Source organism: Drosophila tropicalis, unplaced genomic scaffold (assembly GCF_018151085.1).
Source record: "Drosophila tropicalis isolate 14030-0801.00 unplaced genomic scaffold, ASM1815108v1 contig_694, whole genome shotgun sequence".
Taxonomy (NCBI): domain Eukaryota; kingdom Metazoa; phylum Arthropoda; class Insecta; order Diptera; family Drosophilidae; genus Drosophila; species Drosophila tropicalis.
In genome coordinates, this window is record NW_027173176.1 from 57,344 (window position 1) to 82,215 (window position 24,872).

Here is a 24,872-nt window from a genome sequence, read left to right on the forward strand (position 1 = left end):
AAAACACAGATGAGATACACAGAGTCATATACTGAGCAACATTTGTTGGATCTTTTTCTTGATTATGTATAAAAAATATTTGCATTTTGCTTGTTGTAACAAAATATGAATTTGTGGTTGTTATTTTTAAATAGTTTCCACATGCCAGACTTTGGTATTGCAATCCTGACCAGTTGAGATCACAGTATTGTTATCTAGCCAAACCAAACGAGTAATTTGCGACTGCGGATGGGCATCTAACAAAACAGAAGGGGAAATCATATTTTAGCAAGATCAGTTATTAGTTAATAGAATAAGATGTTACTTACTCTTAATAATGGTATGCTTAGCTGGATTGGTCACAGACCAAATAATAATTGTTGTATCCAAAGAACCGCTGGCCACCAGCAGCGAATTGGGCGACCAGGCCACAGTATTGACACGAGCATTATGGAAACCCCATTCCTTGTTGTGGGCAAGCTTATATTCCTCAACCGAATAGAGTACAACCTTACGATGAGCATCACAGGCCACCAAATACTTTTGGTCTGGCGAATAGGAAACATCTGTCACAGCGCCCAAGTGATCGAGTTCTGTTTTCAATTCCAGCGATGAATTCTTCAGCGAATAGATGTGCAGTTTCTGATCATCACCGCCCACAGCAACATCCAAGGTTTCCGCATTGGTGGCTATCGAACTGGCCTCGTATTTAATGGGCAATGAGAAGATTTTCTTTTGATCTTGAACCAAAGTCAGCTCCTTAATGCATGCCAATGCAATGATATTCTCACTACGCAAAATGGCCAATCCGCGAGGCTGGCAATTCAATTTGACCACATAATCTGTATAGGTATTACCCTCAATGGAGAATTGTCTGACACTGTCATCGATGCCACAAGTATAAACGAAATCTCCCCAAGCAGCAATGCCATTGATTTGATTGCCGTGTCCGGTGCCCGCGATGCGGTCATTGACACCATTACCCGAATTCCAATTTGTCACAATGCCATCATGACTGCCTGTATAAATGGTGCTCCTGTCATCGCTTAGTCCCAGGACAGTGATGGGTTTATTGTGACCCTTGATCACACGCAATGGCTTACTGGGATCGTCCACATTTAAGTAGGTAATAACGCCTGATAGGGAAACAGTGAGCAAATGTTCTCCTTGCCACAAACACGACACTTGCTGATCATCGACAGTGTTGCCCATAACGAATTCCGAGATCAATTCACGTGTCTCCACTTGCCATAAGCGGCAAGTTTTATCCCCCGAGCAGGTTAACAATTGTGTGCCATCTGGTTTCCAAGCCACAGCATAGACGCCACCCTTATGGGCTGGAGAACCAAATTCACCAACCAAATCGGATGAAACGCCATCATAGAGATAGACCTTGCCATCGAATCCGGCAGAGGCAAAGTATTTGCCATCGGGTGAATAGCGTACAGCCTGCACGAATCTTGTGTGATCTTGTTTAGTCATTTTAAATTTGAACGGTGGTCCCTCGAAGACAGCAATTGTATTATCCTCGCTGCCTGCAAACGAATCAAACACGAAATCAATAAGAAGAAACCTTAAGACAGAAATAAATGTACTTACCAGTCACAATACGAAAAGGTCTCGCTGGCCTAAAGTCTGCCGAGTTGATCGATTTACTCTGGCCACTTATTTCGCCCACCGAAGTGCCGGTCTCCGACATAAAGACATGACCGAAACGCTCACGTCCCTCACCCACAGCGACAATACGTTGATTATCCGGTGACCAGCTGATATCCTTAATAGGTCCTGCTATCGGTTGGAATTCATTTTTCAGCAAGTGCTCCTTATTAACCGTGTCCCAAATGCGTATCTTGCCCGAGGCATCTGAAATATGCGAGAAATTACTATTAGTGTAATCAACGACAAAAAGCACAATACAAAAATAAATAATACACGTAGCAGTGGCAATATATGATTAGATAAAGGCAAAAACAAAGCAAAAATACCCAATATGGTAATGAAACATCAATGACTCATGTACATATATGACTAGTGGTTAAAATGAAGACTTACTAACTAAACTAATGCTCTCACTTCATTTCTCTCTCCCTCTCTCTTTCGCTTCTCTTTTTCTATTGGAGTACTTAACATTTCAGTGATTTTAGTTTAAACGTGTGAAAATAAAGAATTTCATTCACTCAAAAAAAAAAAACGTATTAACCTTCAGCTGAAGTGCACTTTCAGGTCTTTCGTTATCAAAATTATGAAATTTCACAACCAATCATTTCAAAAGAAAATATAAGAGTCTACTATTTACAACTTTAGGTGTAGAAGAGTCTATCTGACACTAAATATCTAATCATTATTTATGACAAATTGGTCTCTTCTAAGTCTCTACACATTCAAATAAAAATTCAACCAACAAACAAAAGTTGAATACACTTTTCGCATTGCGTTTTGATGGTGATCCAAACACTTGACACGACTTTTTTCAATTATAATACATACATATATGCACTATATGCTATAATTATATGCATGATGGTTCAGTTGGTTGCATTTCTTTTCTTTCTCTGCTCCCTCTCTCCCTCCCTCTCACACTATCACTGGGTAACCCACAATTTGGTTTTGGTTTCTGCTTCGATGACTTTTTTTCTTCGTAAAGTGCGAAATTTCGATTGCATCAAGAGGTAGAGACGAAAAGTGGAGAACTTACCGCCAGATGCAATGTAGAAACCGCTGGGCGAGTACTTGGCCACATTGACTGCACACGAGTGTTCCGTATAGACATCGGCAATGGCTGGATTCTATTTAATAAGAGAACAAGAAGAAATATCTACAATTAGTTTGTATGCAAAGAAACAAATTAATGGTCTGTCTTATGTGACACTCGGAATGATTTAGGTTTTAATTAACGAGACCAACAGCAGGAGCACCAGAAGACGATAGTGAGAATTTGTATCTACCCTAGAGATTCGCTTTACTCTACGATTCTAATTAGTTTCAATGGTAAATTGTACTGAAGACCAATTGTATATGAATATTTCATTAAGATCATTACTTTAACATCTTTAATTTGGCATTAATATCCTATGAAACACATTATCTGTATTAAAAATTTTCAGCTTGTCTGTCTGTCGTTTATAGACTGTAAAATGGTAATGGCTAAAAAGCATTCTAGAAAATTCTCTAGGAAAGGTTTTGGTTCCACAACCTTATAGATCACATATTCTTGATTTCTTTTTACTGACAGTTTCTATAAACGTTTTTGGCTATAGTTGTAGAAGATGCAAAGCAATATTCAGTTGAATATAAAGGATAAAGATCAGGGACAATATCCTGAGTTTTCATAGGCCAAAAAGAGAAGTGTATTTGAAGAAGAGAGACTATATGTTTTTATGGTATAGAACATAAAAACGAAATGATTTAATAATATAGACTGTATATAGTCGAAACTAACAATAAGAGGAATAGTTGCTTTTAATCTAAATCTGCTTAGCTGTCACTACTGAACAGGAATATATATGGCAATTTTGATGTTAGCAGGGTATATATTCTATGTATATAAGGCAAAACAAAATAGAAACCCGAACATGATAATGATGAAGCGTGGGCGGTGCAGAAAAAAAGAAGAAAAGTGTTGTGGGGAAAATTTTCGAGGAAAATTTTTTCATTTTCGGCATTTTAGCCGGCCGTGCGGCATAGACAATGTTTATAAATAAATCGATGTACATATAGAAACACAAAAAAATAACAAAAAACCAAAAAGCAACAGCTGAAACTGCAGCTGTCCAAAAATAAATGGAACACCACATCGCGAGATTATGACCAAAAAGAAAGACCATAGAGAAAGTTGCGAGGAGGAGGAATTTGGGTGGGGAATGGAAAAATTTGGAAGATATCAACTTACCTCGATATTCCTTATGATAACCGAATTGCCATTGGCATAGAGGAAGTTCTTGCCCTTGGGATCGGCACCTAGAACAATGGGTTGGCCTCGTTGGGTGCGGGGCAGCGTTGCGTAGATATTTTCTGCACAATAACAAAAAAACAAACGTAAAAAAAAATTGATTTAGTTCACCCAAGAAAAATACTCATTAATACAAAACAAAAAAAAAAAGTATAGATAAGAAAAACAAAAAGAAGCCATGAGAATGGAGAAGCGAGTAAGAGAAGCAGAGAACAACTAAGAGCGAGGGGAGAGGTGGTGGTGCAAAAAGAGGGTGCGGTCCAAGCCGGCCGGCTTCGGCTGTTGCTTGTGAACAACAACAAAATACTCCTTTTTACACCCTTCTCCTCATGTGACACTCTTTTCATTTTTTTTTGTTTATCCCAACACTCAGTCAGCTGCTGCTTCTGCTGTGTCCATTTATGGTCATAATCGAGAGCGCTTCCGGCGTTTGTATTTGATTTACCGTTTTGAGTTTCGTTTCTTTTTTATTTTGCGTTGACTGACTGACTCATTCTCCATTTCACTTCTCTTTTCTCGCTTTTTCTTTCTTTTTTGTTTTTGGTATGACCAAATAAGGTCATGCTGATATTTTACATTGCATTTTAACTCACTATTTTCATAGGCCGGTGGTTGCGGTTGAGCCATGATGTTGTTGTGTTTTTGCTTCTTGTGTTAACTTGTTTAAACGAATGCGGGGTCCCGTTCAAAAATTAAAATTTAGCACTTTGAGAGAACTCTTGAGGCGAATACAGACATACACACACACCAGCACTAACAGTCACTAGAGCGCGCAGCCGACAAAGACGCAGACCAGGCCGGACAAAAAAAAAAATATGGTATCTGTTTTTGTTTTATTTTTTGCTTATTTTTTGTACGAGCACTACCAGACACGTCCGATCGATGTGAAGTTTGGAAATTATGTTATATTTAAATTAAATAAAATTCATGAGCAAAACATTCGTTGTTGTTTTCTCGTTGCGGAGTTCCAATTTGAGTCTGTTGGGGCAAAATGTAAAGTATTTATGTTAGAAACAACTGCGCGATTTTCAAATATTGACGTAAATGTCTAAAGCAGACTACAAGTGTGTAGTATTTTCTCGGACTTATCGATATTCAATACAGTGGCTGTCAAACTGTTCCCGTATTTAAAACAGAGAACTAAAACTGTAACTAAAATAACACTATTTTTCTAGTTTACAGAGCCCCATTCAATCGATACATTTTTATCGATAACAATAACAGTAGCGCATATGTTTTTGTTTTTGTGCAATTATTATTTCAATTGACTCAATAATTAACTTGCAAAGAACAATGCTGCAACGAATGACAATTCAAGCCAAGGTGGAAAATCCTCGCTATGGCCAACTGATAATAGGACCACCTGGCTCTGGCAAGACGACTTACTGCGCCGAGGCACACAAATTCTACCGAGAACTGGGACGCCAAGTTGGCGTTGTCAATTTGGATCCGGCCAATGAAAATATGTCCTATGATCCGGTAATTAACGTAATGGAACTAATCACTGTGGAGGACTGCATGGAGCACCTGCAGCTGGGACCCAATGGTGCTTTAATGCATTGCGCCGAATACCTGGCCGATCATATCGACGATTGGCTCTTGCCCAAACTGCGGCAATTGGGTGCCACGCATAATTACTTTCTCTTCGACTGCCCTGGCCAGATAGAGCTCTACACACATCACACGGCCATGGCCAGAGTGTTTGAGCGCTTGGAACGGGAACGTTACAGCCTGGTCACAGTGAATCTTATCGATTCGCATTACTGCTCCGAACCGGCTAAATTTATAGCCACACTGTTGATGGCCCTCAATACCATGCTACGGATGAGTCTGCCTCATGTGAATGTACTGTCCAAGGCGGACTTACTACGGAAGCACGAATCAAAGCTTCATTTCAATGTAGACTATTATACAGATGTGCTGGATCTGAAGTACCTGCTGGACAAGTTGGACGATGATCCCGCTATGCGTAAATATCAGAAACTCAATGAAGCCATCTGTTCGATGGTAGAGGACTATGCTTTGGTATCCTTTCAACTGCTCGATGCCTTCAGTATGGACAGCATGCTGAGATTAAGGAACCATATCGACAAGGCCAATGGCTATGTGTATAAAGCCGGAGAGGAGCAGACGGTCAATTCATTACTGGCATGTGCTGTCGGTGCTGAAACGGAGGCAGTACGGCAGCAGCACGATATACAACCCTATGTGGAGTAGGCATGGCCTGGCGGATGTAATCCTGTGATAATTTATTCACCTTGATTGTAGTAATTTAAATAAAACAAAAGAAAAACCATTTCCAATTCAAACTGCTTTGTCCTGTTTTTTAAATTCAGCAATGTTACATGTTAACAGTGATCTGTTAAGTACAGTGTTGTAAAGTACTTGCCATGAATTCAAATTCTACCATTCCCCTTCAACGGATTTTACACAATAGTCCGTTGCAAATTTAAAACTTTCAAGTTTCATTCATCTTCAGTCCTTCACTTTCATTTACGATTTTCAAGTACAAGGTCATTTAGTGTCCAGTATTTTATATATTATGAGTGATAAGCCAAGTTGCGACATAGCTACACTTTAGTGAATGAACATACTTTACATAATACACAGTTTTTGTATTTGTGGGTTTTTTCACCATATAATCTTCAATATGTCAATGTTATAACATCAGCAAACCGGAAATGATAATATAATTAGCCCTCAGACTCAACTTGGCACATTTTTTTATGAAAACTACACAAATATTTCAAACGATAAGACACATAAAAATAGTACGAAATGATTTAAAAAATGCGCACTTTGGATAAAAACTGTGGGTGTGTTTGTTGACCCTCGACCAATCCATAGAACTTTTGATAAAGTATAAATCAAAAATGGCGCTTAGAACCCAATCTGGAGACTATAAAAGGCAATATCTCCACGTATCCAGCTTTAATTGCGTTCGCGCGGTTGCCTGATGCTCGCTTAATTGTTTTTTCTGTGCTTTTTTCTGTGATCAACGGAAAAGTGAGAGTGCTAATGAAGTGCTCAACATTTTAAATAGTGTCAAGGATCCTCAGGGATTCATCGATTGCCAGTATTAGGCAAAACAGTATGGATTACCAGTGTTAACTTAAAAGAGATTTACAAGGAAACATTAAACGGACTACAAGTGATTTTTGTTCCCTCCGGGAATAAGGGGAAGAACTAATTAAACGTATTTAATTTAAAAATACATATTTAGAGTTTTTTTTTTTTTTTTACTTGCCAAAATGGCAAACAAATTAATATACTTTTCCCTATGGCTTCTAATGTTGGGCCACACTTGGGCCGAAAATGGTGATATTGTGATGACCGATGACGAAGACGAGGATATAAAGTGAGTTGAGAGAGAGGAAAACATAGAGAATTTGAAATATCATAATAAAAATATAAAATATTTGGAAAATGAGCAATAATAAGTGGCTTAAAAAAGCCTCCAAACATGCATAAATTCCAAACTGAAAGGAATAACTTCTGATTCAATTGAGATTATATAAAAAATTACTTGGCAGTTTCTTAAGGTTTCTAGAAAATATTATATTGTCTATTAATTTATATATACAGCATTCTATTAACAAAAATGAGGGCTAGTTATAAGGGGCCAAGACGAAGAATTATGTGCGATTATTTTTCAAATTAATATTTATATAAATTAAACCTTGTGTAAAATTATCCTTTCGACGACTTGTTGGAACGTTTAAGGACTATTTTCTCGATGAATCACTGGCGAAATTGACACGCCGGTTGCCCTTGATAAACGGCTCTGGATACATCTATTAAGTATTAAATTCGATCTGCTTGAAATATATTGATCTATATTTTATCTATAGGAAATCAAAACTTTAGATTTAGTTCCTACCATTTTAAGTCTTTCCTAGAATGAAATGAATGAAGTCCTTTTCAGGTGAAAATGTAAGTCAACACCAAGTAAGATCATGGTGATCAAAAGTCTTGATTTTGAATGTCCTTGAACTTTTGCAAACAAATGTTCTGAAGTCAAGTTATCATAAAGCACAATCCTTAAGGGAAAAACCAAAGTAAAAACCCATTTTACGTTTATTTTTGGCTACGTATAAACATATCTTGCCCACTTCCGTTCTTTCTAATCACATTAAATTCTATTTTTTTAAGCAAATTCTTTTCAATGACTTTTTGCGAATATTTTTTGTGTTTAGCCCCTTGGCTCAGGCCATACCGGATGCAGATGATAAGGCAAATGAGCGAGATGAGCGCCATATAAGCTTCAAACTTCATAGTGCTCCCGCTGTTAGGTAATGAAATGATGCCAAAATCTTATAAATGGAATTTCATAATAAAAGTAAAAATTATTCCCAACAAGTGCCCGATATACATATGGAGGAGGATATGGAGGCAATCAGCAGCAGCAACAAATAGTCCAAACTGGTGGTGGTTCCTATGGTGGTGGCTCCTATGGTGGTGGCTTTGGTGGAGGCTATGGCGGAGGCATCAAGACTAGTGTCATCGGGTTAGTAGAGAAAGTAACTTTTGAGTGTCGACGATTTATAATTCTTCTTTTGTTTTAAGGGGCATTAAGAGTACTCTCGGCCTAATTGGTCTAACCAAGGGGTAAGTGAATTGGTGTACATTTAATTTTAATAATGATTTTGAATAATTTTGAGCTTATTCTTTCTAGGAATCAGGGTAATTTCTATGGCAACAGTGCACAATTCTTGGCTGCCTATGGCAAATGTGCGGCCATACAGTTGCCACCGAATGTCTTCTCCGAATGCCATAGTGGACGTTGCAAAGTGTTTTGTCCCGATGGCTATAGCTTTGCTCAAGATACCAAAGCTTTGGATATGTTTTGCTCAAATGATGGTTGGATTGTGGCCAATTCAGTGTTCACCAAGGTGCCACCATGTCAGGCCCAATGTTTGCCGCCATGCCAGAATAACGGCATTTGTCTCTCGGCTGGAGTCTGTCAGTGCCCGGAGAATTACTCGGGCCCACTGTGCCAACATAAGAAGTCGGTGTGTGCAGCCAAGCCGCCAGTGCCCAAGAACTCCAAAGTCTCCTGCATGAATAAGTAAAGTCTTCAATATTCAATGCCAAAGATTCCACATAACTTGTCCATCCTTTTTTGTGCCTTTCAAGTCTTTGCCATGCGGAGTGTATGCGTGGTTTTCAGTTTCCCGATGGCAGTGGCATAACCAATATCGAGTGCCGTAATGGCCAGTGGATACATTCCAAGTCCGGATTGGCCAAGCCGCCAGATTGTGGACGTAAGTGCAATTAGTAGCAATTATTTTTCATTCTGATGATTCAAATCATTTACCTTAGCCACCTGTGCTCCGGCCTGTCAGAATGGAGGGCAATGCATAAGTTTCAATGTGTGTCAGTGCTCTCAGCGATATCGTGGCAATCATTGTCAATATAGTGAGTATATTGAAAAATCTTTTTGAAACTTATTCATCATTCTATTTTGAAATACTCTAAAGACATTGGAAGCTGTAATGTGACGAATACCAATTTTAATGGCAATTACAAATGTGCCTATGATCAGGAAGAAGCTCGTTGTACCTTCTCATGTCCCCAAGTGCCGGGACTGAAAGTTGAAGGACGTTTGGATATTGAATACAAGTGCAGCTATCAGCATAGCAAATATTTGCCACAACCATTGCCGAAATGCATTTTCCGTAAGATAACCTCAAAAAAATGGGTCGAAAATTGCCAAAGATGTTTAACTCAATCCTTTTTGTAGCTCCCGGTTATACAATTCGTAAGGGTAGCACTAGCCAAAAGATAACCCAACAAGCAGGACATGTCTATCATGGCAGTTTTAGTGGTGAAATGGTATCCGAGCTGCGTACCCAACGTGAGACAATATTGGCTCTACTGGCCAAGTATAGAGATCTGGAGAGAAGAAGTGTGGGTATATCTTCCAAACAAATATATGAAATGAAATGATTGTTGATTATTCTTTTTGGCAGGAATGGTGGTCATCGGAGGAGACTGTGGTCACGCCAGGCAGCTATTCGTTATATCAGAGCAGTGATTTGGATATAACCATTGATAATACACCAAAACCGGCGCTTTGTACCACTTGGGGTGGTATTAATATGAAAACTTTCGATGGTTTGGTATTTAAGTGAGTATTTTTTGCTAGCCAAAATAGGGTCACACTCTTTAACGTATATTATTACAGGGCTCCTCTGTCCTGTTCGCACACTCTGATCACCGACAAAATATCTGGCACTTTTGATATAATCTTGAAAGCATGCCCCTATGGATCTGGCTATGGTTGTGCCCATTCCCTGAAGGTTTACTGGCAATCCGTTCAATACACATTCGAGAATTTAAGTAAGCTTTAACATAGCGTTCTGGTTATGGATGCCCTAATTTTGTCTCTTTTTGATAGATGGCACCATACAATTGGTCACGCCCACTAAAAGACTACCGATGCCCGTCCAGGTTATGGGCATGAAGGTAATGCCTGTGGCCCAGCATGTGCAAATTGACTTGGAATCTATTGGCTTGAAATTGGATTGGGATCATCACCAATATGTTGCAGTACATGCCGGTCCGCAAATGTGGGGCAAAGTTGCTGGTCTTTGTGGCTCTCTGGATGGTGATCATAGAAATGATTTTGTATCAAAAACGGGCAAAAAATTGGAAACGGTCAAGGCATTCACCGATGCCTGGCGTGTGGAGGATCGCAGCGAGATGTGTCGAGTGGAAAATGGCGCTGAACTGGACTTTGGCCTGGAGTCGTGTGAACAGAATAAACTCCAAAAGGCCGTATCGGTGTGTGAACGTCTGTTGGCCAATGAAAAGCTCTCCGATTGCATCAAACCCTTCAATTATGATGCCTTGATCCGAACCTGCATGGCGGACTATTGCAATTGCCCGAATCGTGATCATCCCGAGAGTTGTAATTGTGATGCCCTCGCCATGTTGGCCAAGGAGTGTGCCTTCAAAGGCATTAAGATGGAACATGGTTGGCGCAATTTGGAATTATGCCGTGAGTTTGCTAGCAATTAAATCTCATCCCACAATTTTGTTGATTCCCTTTTCCTCCCTTAGCCATCAGTTGCGGTTTCGGGCGTGTCTATCGGGCCTGTGGGCCCGATGTGGAGCCCACATGTGATTCTGATTTGGCCATCACACCCACCAAGGATAAATGCAATGAGGGCTGCTTCTGTCCCGAGGGCACAGTGCAGTACAAGGATGCCTGCATCACACGGGAATTGTGTCCCTGCACATTGCGTGGCAAGGAATTCAAGCCGGAGGCTACGATCAAAAAGAATTGCAATACCTGCACCTGCAAAAATGGCCAATGGAAGTGTACGGATGATAAGTGTGGTGCCCGTTGTGGGGCCATTGGTGATCCTCATTATCAGACGTTCGATGGCAAACGCTTCGATTTCATGGGCAAATGTTCGTATTATCTATTGAAGACGGAAAACATGTCGGTGGAGGCGGAAAATGTGGCATGTTCGGGTGCCCTGTCCGAGGCTCTCAATTTGGCCGCACCCGATGATCCGTCGTGCACGAAATCGGTGACCATCCGTTTCACTTTGAGGGATGGTTCGCCGGCGGTGATCAAGCTAGATCAGGGACTGACCACAATTGTGAATGATAAGCCGATAGCGAAATTGCCCAAAATGTTGGGATTGGGTGAAGTGCTGATTCGTCGGGCCAGTTCAACATTTTTGACTGTGGAATTCGCTGGAGGCATACGCATCTGGTGGGATGGTGTATCGAGAGTTTATATCGATGCCCCACCCAGTTGGCGGGGACAGACTAAGGGCTTATGTGGCACCTTCAACTCGAATACCCAAGATGATTTCCTCACTCCGGAGGGGGATGTGGAAACGGCCATTGAACCATTTGCCGATAAATGGCGTACAAAGGACACTTGTCAATTTCCTGCCGAGACCCATCAAGGTCCACATCCATGCACATTGAATCCGGAACGTAAAGCCCAGGCAGAGAAACACTGCAATTGGCTTTTACAGGATATTTTCCAGGATTGTCATTTCATGGTCGAACCGGAGCAGTTCTATGAGGATTGTCTATATGATACATGCGCCTGTAAGAGTGATCTGGACAAGTGCTACTGTCCCATTCTATCGGCCTATGGCACTGAATGCATGCGACAAGGAGTCAAAACTGGCTGGCGAATGACAGTCAAGGATTGCGGTAATTCCACCTCATCCTTCTCCTTCATTTCTTAGTCTGATGAAGACTGTTTCATTTCTTGTTTTCTTTTTCCAGCTGTTAAATGTCCACTTGGTCAAGTTTTCGATGAATGCGGCGATGGCTGTGCTCTGACCTGTGATGATTTACCCAGCAAGGGCTCCTGCAATCGGGAATGCGTTGAGGGCTGTCGCTGTCCCCATGGGGAGTACATTAACGATCAGGGCGTCTGTGTGCCCAAACAGAGATGCCAATGCACGTTCGATGGCATGACATTCCGTCCGGGCTACAAAGAGGTTCGTCCTGGCGAGAAATTCCTTGACCTTTGCACCTGCACGGATGGTATCTGGGATTGCCAGGATGCCGAAACGGGTGACAAAGACAAATATCCCCCATCATCGGAATTGCGTAGCAAATGCTCGAAACAGCCATTTGCCGAGTTTACGAAATGTGCTCCAAAGGAGCCAAAGACATGCAAAAATATGGATAAATATGTGGCCGACTCTTCGGATTGTTTGCCGGGCTGTGTGTGTCTGGAGGGTTATGTCTATGATATATCACGTCAATCCTGTGTCCTGCCCACCAATTGCTCGTGTCATCATGCCGGCAAGAGTTATGATGATGGCGAGAAAATCAAAGAGGATTGCAATGTCTGTCATTGTCAGGCGGGCAATTGGAAGTGCTCCGAAAATGGCTGTGAATCCACTTGCAGTGTTTGGGGTGATTCCCATTTTACCACTTTCGATGGGCAAGATTTTGACTTCCAAGGTGCATGCGATTATGTCCTGGCCAAGGGTGTCTTTGATAATGGCGATGGTTTTAGCATAACCATACAGAATGTGCTATGTGGCAGCATGGGTGTAACTTGTTCCAAGTCCTTGGAGATATCCCTAACTGGACATGCGCAGGAATCTCTATTGTTAAGTAAGGATTCTGCTTATAGTATTGATCCCAACAAGTCGGCCATAAAGAGTGAGTAATCCTATGCAACTAACTTAATCACAGATACAGTTGAACAGGTCTCTTACTTTCATATCTTAGAGCTACGCGATAGTGTCAATTCCAAGGGGCACGCTGCTTTCCATATCTACAAGGCCGGTGTGTTTGTTGTGGTCGAAGTGATTCCTCTTAAGCTGCAGGTCAAATGGGATGAGGGCACTCGAGTCTATGTTAAACTGGGCAATGAATGGCGTCACAAGGTCAGTGGACTATGTGGTAACTACAATGGCAACGGACTTGATGATATGCAGACGCCCTCGTTGGGATTGGAAACTAGTGCCATGCTCTTCGGTCATTCCTGGAAATTGCAGCCACATTGTGCTGCGCCGGTAGCTCCCATTGATGCTTGTAAGCAGCATCCAGAGCGTGAGACCTGGGCTCAATTGAAATGTGGTGCCTTGAAATCGGAACTTTTTAAGCCATGCCATTCGGAGGTTCCCCTTGAGAGGTATTGGAAACGTTGCATCTTCGATACCTGCGCCTGCGATCAAGGTGGCGACTGCGAGTGCCTATGCACGGCGGTGGCTGCCTATGCCGATGCCTGTGCCCAGAAGGGCATCAATATACGTTGGCGGTCCCAGCACTTTTGTCGTAAGTTCGCACAGAATGAAAAAAAAGAAACCACCAATTAAAAATGAGAATTCTTCATTTGCAGCCATGCAGTGTGATCCACATTGCTCGGACTACAAGGCCTGTACTCCAGCTTGTGCTGTGGAGACTTGTGATAACTTCTTGGATCAGGGAATTGCCGAACGTATGTGCAATCGTGAGAATTGTCTCGAAGGTTGTCACGTTAAACCGTGCGAGGATGGCTTCATCTATTCGAATGACACATTCAAGGAGTGCGTACCGAAAGCGGAATGTAAACCTGTTTGCATGATCAAGGAGGGCAAAACCTATTATGAGGGCGATATAACCTTTATCGACGATTGCGCCACCTGCCGTTGCTCGAAGCGCAAAGAGATTTGCAGTGGAGTGAAATGTGCCGCTGCACCGCTGCCACCACTCGCACCCATCGTAGAGGGCACCACATTGCCACCGGTCTTGGCCACACAGAATCAAACGAAATGTGTGCGTGGCTGGACAAGATGGTGTGACAAGGATAAGGATAACTCCGATAAGAGTGTTCGTCTGAATGATGAAGAGAAAGTGCCACGCTACGATCGAATGGAGAATATTTATGGCACTTGCTTGAAGCAATTTATGACCAAAGTGGAGTGCCGGGTGAAGGAGACACATGAGCCGCCCGAGCAAATGGACGAGAATGTTGTATGCAATTTGGAGGAGGGCTTACGTTGCATTGGCAAATGTCATGACTATGAGCTGAGGGCATTTTGCCAATGCGATGAAGAGCCACTTGAGCCGGCACCCAAGCCAACCGAGAAGCCACAAATTGGCATGAGCTGCGATGCAGGCATTGTGGAGTACAAGGATTATCCAGGCGATTGTCATAAATTCCTGCATTGCCAACCCAAGGGTGTCGATGGCGGTTGGATCTATGTGGAGAAGACATGTGGTGAATTTATGATGTTCAATCCGACCATATTCATCTGTGATCACATTGCCACAGTTCAGGAACTAAAGCCCACATGTGGTGGCAAGAAGCCACAACCTTTGGAACCCCTGGAACCCATCAAGCAATGTCCCGATGATAAAATATGGTCCGATTGTGCCAATCAGTGTGAGCATAGTTGTCATTATTATGGCAGTATATTAAAGAAACGTGGTCTCTGCCAGCCCGGTGAACACTGTAAGCCCGGCTGTGTGGATAAACTGCGACCCGATTGCCCCAAATTGGGCAAATATTGGCGCGATGAGGACACTTGTGTCCATGCCGATGAATGCCCATGCATGGATAAGACCGAGCATTATGTTCAGCCCCATAAACCGGTTGTAGGTGAATTCGAGATATGCCAATGTATTGATAATTCCTTCACTTGTGTGCCCAATAAACCGGAACCCGTGACATTGCCACCTTTACCTGAAGTCGAAGTGATAACTTTATTGCCCCTGCTACCAGTTACCCATACGCCACCACTGAAATGCGCTCCACAACGGTAAGATCGTTAAAAATAAAAGAATTCCAAGAACTCCATATCATAACTTAACTTTGATTTTAGACTTATTCCAAAGATTGAAAATGGTCCACATTCTTTGCCGGACAGCATATTCAATGCTAGCTCAAAACTTGGACCCGAACATGGACCTCATATGGCTCGTTTGCATAGGGGGGATCATCCCAAGGGCAGTTGGTCACCCAATATCAATGATCAAATGCAATATCTTGAATTGAATTTTGGTAAACCAGAACCCTTCTATGGTGTCATAATGGCCGGAAGTCCTGAATTTGATAATTATGTTACCCTATTTAAGGTGTGAACTTTTTGAAGAAAATTTCTATGGAAGATTCAAAAAACTTACACAAAATGTTGTTTCAGATCCTACACAGTCATGATGGTGTGGCCTATCATTATTTGGTTGATGAAACGGACAAGCCGCAAATGTTCAATGGTCCACTGGATTCACGTGCTCCCGTGCAGACACTCTTCAAGATACCCATTGAAGCGAGTTCTTTGAGGATTTATCCATTGAAATGGCATGGTTCCATTGCCATGCGTGTGGAGCTTTTGATTTGTAGTGAAGAGGAATTACCCCATTTGCCGGAATTGCCCTTGCCAGCTCCTCCATATGTTCCAGTGACCAGTACAGAGCATCCAGCTGCTCTAATTGAGCAAGAGTGCATTGATTTAATGGGTGTGGATGAGGGCAAAATGTATGAGCAGCAGATACAATCCTCTAGTCTTTGGCAATCGTCGAGAAAACCGCAACTTTTGGAACAACTAAAACTCTCCACAACTCAGGCTTGGCGTCCATTGGCCAATACGGCAAATGAATTTATTGAATTTGACTTCTTGGAACCTCGAAATATATCCGGCTTCATTACCAAAGGAGGTCCAGATGGCTGGGTCACTGGCTATAAAGTTATGTTCTCCAAAAAAGAAGCCCACCTGGAATACCATACTCTCAGGCAGTGGTCAACCACGAATTTTTGAGGCCAATGTCGATGCGGATACGGAGCGTAAACATCATTTCAAGAAACCCATTTTGACGCAGTACCTCAAACTGGTTCCGGCCAAATGGGAAAGGAATATCAACATGCGCATTGAACCCTTAGGGTGCTTTAAACCATATCGTAAGTGGGATGGTTTCCTCTAAAAAACAAAAACACAGCCTAATATCAATTATATTTTTCCCCTTTGCTAGCGGAAATCGCTCGCCAGATTATACCAGAGACTAAAGAGCCAACCAAATGTAATATTTGTGATGGTATTTCATCACCACCATCTCCAGCTGGCAGCACAGAATGCCCATGCAAGGATCAACAACTGTTCTGGGATGGTAACACTTGTGTCCAGCATAATCTGTGTCCTTGTGTGGAAAACTATGTTAGCTACCCCATTGGCAATAAATTCGAGAATGCCGCTTGCGAGGAATGTGTTTGTGTCCTGGGCGGTCATAAGAATTGTAAGCCCAAAAAATGCCCACCATGCCAAGGTGGTGGAAACTTACGTCCAGTGATAACCAGCGATTGCCGTTGCAAATGTGAACCCTGTCCCAAAGAGCAGAAATTGTGCCCATCGAGTGGAGATTGTATACCAGAGGTCCTTTGGTGCAACGGTGTGCAGGATTGTGCCGATGATGAGGATGCCACATGCCGAGATTCATTTGCTGTTGAACCAGAGCCAGAGAAGAACAAAAGTGAGTGTTCGAATGGAGAAACCAACAAGAAATTTACTCTTACCAACGAAATTCCTCTTCGACTCTCTATCTCTCCTTCTCGTTGCAGCTGAAGTCATCACCTGCCCGGCACCTGTATGTCCGCCACAAATGAAACTGAAAATCATTGAAAAGAAGGCCCGCAAAATGTCGAAAATATTTACGTTCTCGAAACAGATTTCAATTGTGGACGATGGCGAAACGATAACCAAGACCAAATATGTCTCATCGAAGGAGCAAATTTTGGCAATGCCTAGCACTGGTTTGGAAGTACTGGATTACCAAAGGGACGAGGAATGCGATGAGTTCACTTGTGTGCCCATACCCAAGATCGATAAGAATGAAACGTTTACATGCCCGGAGCCCAAATGTCCAGATAAATATGATGTTGAGTTGGATTTGAGTACGGCCAAGGCGGGCGATTGCCTTAAATACACTTGTGTCCTGCGTCCCAATAAGGATGATGTGTGTGAAATAAGTGGCAAAAGTTTCACCACATTCGATGGCACACTCTTTAAATATGGTCCATGTAGTCACATCTTGGCCAGGGATATACACAATGGCAGTTGGTCTATATCGGGTAAGATAGGCACAGAAATTTCTAAAGTCACTCCTAATCGCCCAACCTTTTCACAGTTCACCAACAATGCACGGACGAGACGCGTAAAGTGTGCCACAGGGTGATCACCATTAAGGATATACAAGCTGGCAAGGAATTGGTTCTCTTGCCACAATTGAAATTGAAGTTCAATGGTTTTGACTTCACCGTGGAACAATTAAGCAATTCCCCCCATTTGTAAGGCATCATTTGTGGTCTCCCAACCGGGTAAGACCTTGCTGGCTGTATCCACAAAATATGGTTTCTGGGTGCAACTCGATGACATTGGCATTGTCAAGGTGGGCATCTCATCCAAATTCTTGCGCACCGTTGATGGCCTATGTGGCTATTACAATGGCAATGCCCGCGATGATAAACGTACGCCAGATGGTCAAATTTTGGCCAATACCGAGAAATTTGGTGACAGTTGGTATGATCAGCGTATACCAAAGGAACAGTGCGGCGATCTCAAATGCTCGAGGGCTATGCAGGCCAAGGCCTTGCAATTATGTAATATAATCAAGTAAGTGGGCAATGAATTTAACAATAGGCAGACATCTAATTATTTCTATTTACCCTTACAGTCATCCAACTTTTGCACGATGCCATAAGTCTGTGAATTATAAACAATTTTCGAATAATTATTGTCTAGAGGCGGCCTGTGATTGTCTAAATGCCAATAATGGTGATCCAACGGCCTGTAAATGTAATATCCTGGAAAGTTTTGTAAAGAAATGCTTGAGTGTCAATCCTTTGGCACAATTGAGCAATTGGCGTGCTGTCGTTCAATGTGAGATAAGTTGCCCATCGAATTCAGTTCATTCGGATTGCTATAAACGTCGCTGTGAGCCTTCTTGTGATAATTTACATGCCGACGAATGTCCCATTCTGCCGGATGCATGTTTCCCTGGCTGCTATTGTCCCGAGGGCACTGTACGCAAGGGACCGCAATGTGTGCCAATTGCTGAGTGCAAGGATTGTGTATGCAATGCCATGGGTGGTTCCAAATACATGACCTACGATCGCAAGAGTTTCAGTTTCAATGGCAATTGTACATATCTTTTGTCACGCGATGTCATCTTGCCAGGTGTCCATACATTCCAGGTATATGTTAGCATGGATAATTGCCAGAAACTGGGACAGACTAGCCCAGTGGAGGGTGGAAGTTGTGCGAAATCATTGCACATTTTGAACGGAGATCATGTCATACATGTCCAGAGGGTGGCAAATAAGCCGAAATCCTTGCAGGTTCTGGTTGATGGATTTGAGGTGAAGCAATTGCCATATAAGGATAGTTGGATAACATTGCGTCAGGTGGAGGGTAAAGAGTTAAAGCTGTCGCTGACTGAATCGCATGTGGAATTGTCAGCATCCTTGGAGAAATTGATCTTTTCGTTGGGTGTACCAAGTATTAAGTATGGCAGCAAGATGGAAGGACTCTGTGGCGATTGTAATGGCAATGCTAACAATGATTTGCAACGTAATCCGGCCGCTAAAAGGAGCAAGCCAGGTGTGGAAATCGATGTCATTGAAAGCTGGCAAGCAGATGAACCCAAATTGGGTTTGCAAGATGCCCTTGAGTGTCTCAGCGAGAATGTGCCCAAAGATCATTGCATTCCTCTTGCACCCGAAAAGGATCCTTGCCTACAATTCTATAATGCGGAGCTTTTCGGCAAATGTCCTTTGGTGGTGGATCCGGTAGCTTATGTCTCGTCATGCCAACAAGATATCTGCAAGCCCGGTAATACACAGCAAGGAGTTTGTGTGTCCTTGGCTGCCTATGCCAAGGAGTGTAATCAACATGGCATTTGCACGAACTGGAGACGACCCGAGTTATGTCCTTATGAATGCCCCAGTGATATGGTGTACCAGCCATGCGGATGTGCCAAGAATTGTGATACAGTAAAAGCCCTTACTGAATACGATGCAGTGAATCTCAAAGATCAGGCTATCTTCCATACGGTCAAGAGTGATGAAATGTGCCTGAGTTCGGAACGCTTCGAGGGTTGTTTCTGTCCCCCGGGACAAGTAATGGATGGTGGTAAATGTATTCCCGAGGCAGCTTGCACTAAATGCGAGGACGCCTTGCATCTGCCAGGCGATCAATGGCAAAAGGATAAATGTACAGATTGTCAATGTGATGCTAAAGGAAAAACTTCGTGTGTGGTTAAGAAATGCCAAGTGGAGGAGAATATCTGTGCCGAAGGCTACCAGCCGCAAAAAATTGTCACCGAGGAAGAATGTTGTCCACGTTATCGTTGTGTGCCCGAGCCCAAAGAACCGCACAAATTGTGCTTAGCTCCTCTTATGCCAATTTGTGGACCCGGGCAGTTTAAGAAACAGAAAAATGATGTCAACGGTTGTCCTCAATATATTTGCGGTAAGGAAAGAGAGACATTATGTCCTTTAAACCAATTCATCTTCCACTTTTTATTTATTTCTAGAATGCAAACCTAAAGAAGAGTGTGAAGAGCTTAAACCACCACGGGAATTGTTACCCGGTGAGCAATTAATTAAAATCGAAGAAGGTTGCTGTCCCAGTCAGAAGATTGTCTGCAAAATAGATCAATGTCCGCCAGCTCCAAAGAGTTGTAAGGAGCGTTTCTATGAACTGAAGACTAAGCACGACATAGACGACTGTTGTCCCACCTACAAATGCGGTAAGTGAGATTGGAAACACTTTTTTTGTGGAATTATTATGATGAAACTCTTGGTTTTTGTGTTTTTTTTTTAGTCCCTCCCAAACATCTTTGCATTGTTCAATATGAGATTGATGAATCTACGCAGTTTACAAAGCAAATTGGCGATAAATGGCTTCATCCCAAGGATGTGTGTCGCCATGAAGTGTGCTCTTATGGTCCCGAGGGCACTGCCCAAATATCATTTACTTCAGAGCAATGTAATACAGCTTGTGAGCCTGGATTTACATACCAGAAAGTTGATAACAAATGTTGTGGCGAGTGTGTGCAAACGGCTTGTGTGTTTGAAGGAAAGCTATATGAGGCTGACGCCCTATGGAAATCCATTGATAATTGTACCCACTATGCTTGTCTCAAGAAGGACAAACAATTGTTGGTTAGTTCTTCGAAAGAAATCTGTCCAGATGTTAGCAAATGTCTGACACATTTACTATACCAGGATGGTTGCTGTAAGAGATGCAAAGTGGAACCACTTGTCGAGGATAAATGTGAGTAATTGAAGAGATAACGAAAATATTTTATATGTAATTTATAATTTCTTGTTTGCTTTTGTAGCCACTTGCTTGCCTGTGTCCTTGGCAGAATCCCAGACTAAGGAGCTACTGAAATTCCCTAAATCTGGCCATGGTGTTTGCATTAACGCAGAGCCCATTAAAGGATTTACGGATTGTGTGGGCGCCTGTAATTCCGGTTCCAAATACAATTCTCTAACCGACATGCATGAGAAGTTCTGTACTTGCTGCAGCATTAAATCCTATCAACCGATCTCAGTGAAAATGATCTGTGAAGATGGTCATACATATGTACAACGCGTAGGTTTTCCCCCAAATCGATGAATTGTAATTTTAAATATTAATTCTTTTTGTTTTCCCATATCCAATTAGCATGAAGTTCCCTCTAACTGTGGCTGTTCGCCTTGCGCTGAGAACTCCGACAGTATGATTGATGTGAGAATGCAACCTGATGTTCAATCCCCACTGCTAAAACTGCTCGGCCAATAGCATAATTAGATGCTAGAATATTTTAAGTATTTAGTTCTAAGGTTTTAAAACCAAAGGCATTGACAATAAAAAAAATATAAATTGATTATACAAAATTATATCGTTTATTTGGGAAAGTATGTAAATAAACTTGATCGATTGTTTTTGAATTATTTAAATTTAGTATTTTTTTTTTAAATAAGTCATGAGATCTCCAACGACCGTTACAAGTCGAAAGCCCTCAATTTAAAGGTTAACCAACACTGCCATTAGATCAATTTAATACGGTCACACTTAACTAACGCTTCCTTTTGCAAAAATGTCGCACAAGTAAATATATAATTCAAAATAAATGTATATAAATCGCAGCTCAATTGAAACACAAATAGGTAATTTGCCAACATTTATTCCCATAATGTTCAATTGCCATGGCATACACAAATACATACGTATGTATGTGTATAAGTATAGTCAAGTCAACGAGTTCGGCTTAATTTTAAGTCAATTTATAGCAGCGCCTGCGGCACGAGCAGCGCTATTTGCCAATGGCACGCAACAACTGGAAAAGAATGTATAAGCGTTAGGACAAGGGGAGGACGAGGAGAAGAAGAAGAAGAAGTAGGACAAGCCAAAGCCCAAGTCCATGCCCGAGCCAGAGCCAGCCAGCCCATTAACAATGTTGTGGCACCTTTTGATAATGCACTTCTTGGTCGTCATACTTCGACGGCAGCAGAGTCTCAGTGTGCGCGTGGACAAGGAGAGTCGCAGGAGTAGGTTGGCGAGGAGTTGTCGCTGTTTATGAAAACTTTGCGGCTTTCTGACTCGACGCCGCTGCCCCACCCCCATTCATTTGCCACCATGCCATGCTTTTTGCATTTGCATTTCAATAATTAATTGTTATTGTTGGCCTGAGCACTTTTTGTTTGTTTTTCTTACATATGCATACATATCCGTGTGTATGTGTTTGTGTGTGCAATTGTATGCTGTGGCATATGCCAGGGATGAAAAGGCAAATGTTTTTCGTAACCAAATTAAGAATTTTAGCTAGATACAATTACGATCCGTTATACATACATACATACATGCATATGCATGTGCTTCTATACAATGAAATCACACACACACTTACAGTTAAAGCTTCTCTGATTGCCTGTCTCTTTTTGGCACACATTTCTTTCCTTCCCCTTGTGTTTGTGTGTGTGTGAGCAGATTAAAATTTGTCTTGTTTCAAATTGGGCAATCGCGAAAGTTCTTTATCAATATTAAAATAATGATTGTGAAATCGAAAAATAACTTAAGTGAATAAATTGGCTCTTTGTGACAAAACCAAGATGGTGGAGTGGGAGTGGGCTTCAACGTTGCCGTATGCAAACTATTCAAAGAATGTGACAGAAAGAGACAGCTAGCACTTCTCCTGGTAAGTACGTCATTTTGTTGTTTATATGTACATATACAGTTTATTTCCAAAAACGTTACAGGAATCTACATATTAAAAAACTGTGTTTTTGAAGATAATGTTGGGATATTTTTTTTGGAAATATACATAAGTGTAGACTTGTTGTTTATGTATTCTTCGCCTGGTAATCAAAAATAGTCCCTTTACGGAACCGAATTGGTTTTGTGGGGCTCCTCTCTCCCTTCAATAGAGGGAGCAAATGGGCGGATCTACCTAAAGATTTTGAAGGGTTATATTGATCATTAAGATAAGAAATTGATCTTGGATAACAAAATTTTAATTTAGGAGATAAAATATTGTTCTTTGTAAAAGGACATTTCCTCATTATCGTCACTGTCCATTAAAGTGTTTCGATGTTCCCCAACATTTTATGTACATATGTACATATGTAACTGTACTTAGATTTATTAAATTTTGCGATTTACAGACAGACCCATTTTATTAAAAAAATTGTCTCTCTAGAATTATTATAAAGTTGTTAAAACACAAATCGTATTGATCAAAATGATCCTGCTTGATGTGCAATAAGAGCTCATTTGGTCGCCAACCCTGACTTAACCGGGCCATAAAAATGCGTGCCCAGCCAAACTACGTAAGGACATAATAACCAACCAACAAAGACGTTGACGGTCGTCGTCGCTGTGGTGCGGCTGACATTAATTTATTTACTGCGCTTGGCAAATGGCAAGCAAGTAGTAAGCTACCGAACAGCAACAACAACAATGAAAAAGAAAACCGCAAGCTCTGCACTTTTTATTTTATTTTTTTTTATTCCCCTACCTACCCCACCTAACTACCCACCACGGTAGGAGAGAACTTTTGCACATTCATTGCATTTTATTTATTGTATGATTCAACAATTTACGTAAGTTAGGCGACGCGAATATGAAATTATCCTTTGGGTAAGGAAGTGAACAATAGAAACACGTACACACGCCTCCTTCTATTATGACTTGGCTCAGGTTTAGAGCCGTTTTCCTCGACCCTATCCATCCGACTCTCTCTCCAACCAACCACACACCCACTCTCTTTTTTTCTTTCATTCTTTCTTTAGCAATTTTCTTGATTTTTTTCCTCTTTTTAATGCAATAGCCAAGTACCTGAGTTGAGTTATTTTTCCGGCCCTCTTTTAACTTGCCAAGTTGCGCATAATTTAATTTATGAAATATACACACACACACACATTCTCTCATACTATCTTTAGCTGTATGCATGTAGCTGGTGCAGGTCACGAATGAATTCCTTACAAAAACACAAACAAGAAGAAGGAGAGGGAAAAAGAAACGAAAGGAAAACTGTCATCAGAATCAATTAGTAAATAGACGAAACTGTTTTCACATGGCACGATTTCAGCAGGTGCAAAAATTGAGGAAATTGTCAATTAGATAAACTCACTTTAGTTCACAAACACACACACACACAGAAAGATATACACACGCAAGCACATTCACACATACACAAACAAACAGACACACTTATGTTCATATACAAATATTCGGTTTTAGTGCATATTAAAAAGTTAATTGAGCAATCTGCAAAAGCATTCAAAAAGATATAACGAATAAGTAATACGCTGTAGAATTAAAAAACTTTTAAGTTCTTTACAACAGTTTGACACTTTTGTAAAGGATAAAAGGGAAACGCAAACAACAACAATAGCAGTTAAATAAAATCCATAAAAATAAGAACCTTAACCTTATGACTGTTGGACAACGGAGTATAGATCTGAATGAATCCCATTCAAAGTTGCAAAGTTATTCAACACAAGAAGGGTTTAAAACTGGTGTTCCATAATCCAAGTTTTATTATCTTTCTCTCAGTCAGCACTGAAACATGTTTGAAAAGAAGCGACGTCAATCAGATTTCTATAAAATGGAAATTCTAAGAATATCATGCTATGATAGTAATCAATATCCAAAGTAAATCTTTCAACTCAACGCACAAAAGTAGACTATAATATCGGCATTATTTTTGAATGTTATTACATAATATTTTTGATATTATTGGCAAGAAATACTTATAAATTTTCGATTGTGTTATCCGATGAAGCCTACCCTTTTAAAATTGTAGTGCACCTTGCAAAAGTAGTAGCAACAGCAAAAGCAACAACAACAACAGCAGCAGCAGCAACATGCATATGCAGAAAAGTAATCTCCAGACGGAAATGAGCTACCGAAATGGCTAAACGACTTCAAAAGAGAATATTAAAATATAATATAGAAATATACATATGTGCATGTACACAGTCACACAC

General features: G+C 41.3%; 3 protein-coding genes across 3 annotated transcripts; 2 read left to right on the forward strand and 1 right to left on the reverse strand.

Moving 5' to 3' along the window:
- Positions 1-29: 29 nt before the first annotated feature.
- flr (actin-interacting protein 1 flr) lies at positions 30-4,928 on the reverse strand. Its single transcript, XM_068292892.1, has 6 exons — positions 4,522-4,928; positions 3,869-3,990; positions 2,675-2,765; positions 1,579-1,842; positions 309-1,514; positions 30-236 (listed from the first exon to the last, which is right to left on the reverse strand). Exons 1-6 carry the CDS (start codon positions 4,553-4,555, stop codon positions 127-129), a joined length of 1,827 nt encoding a protein of 608 aa, XP_068148993.1. The 5' UTR covers positions 4,556-4,928; the 3' UTR covers positions 30-126.
- Positions 4,929-5,130: 202 nt separating this feature from the next.
- Positions 5,131-6,237, forward strand: LOC137579041 (GPN-loop GTPase 2). The gene has a single exon (XM_068292718.1). It carries the CDS (start codon positions 5,222-5,224, stop codon positions 6,143-6,145), a length of 924 nt encoding a protein of 307 aa, XP_068148819.1. The 5' UTR covers positions 5,131-5,221; the 3' UTR covers positions 6,146-6,237.
- A 902-nt stretch (positions 6,238-7,139) lies between these two features.
- On the forward strand, positions 7,140-21,278 carry Hml (Hemolectin). The gene is given in 28 exon segments (XM_068292709.1): positions 7,140-7,286; positions 8,125-8,220; positions 8,289-8,435; positions 8,495-8,536; positions 8,604-8,996; positions 9,065-9,192; positions 9,251-9,346; positions 9,409-9,606; positions 9,672-9,838; positions 9,901-10,058; positions 10,116-10,270; positions 10,329-10,931; positions 10,994-12,112; positions 12,188-13,081; positions 13,151-13,699; positions 13,764-15,165; positions 15,229-15,481; positions 15,547-16,101; positions 16,103-16,301; positions 16,373-16,867; positions 16,956-17,465; positions 17,522-17,673; positions 17,675-18,006; positions 18,068-19,863; positions 19,928-20,143; positions 20,218-20,670; positions 20,738-20,994; positions 21,067-21,278. Coding segments are annotated over 28 exon segments (11,589 nt in total). The 5' UTR covers positions 7,140-7,179; the 3' UTR covers positions 21,184-21,278.
- The last annotated feature ends 3,594 nt before the right edge of the window (positions 21,279-24,872 follow it).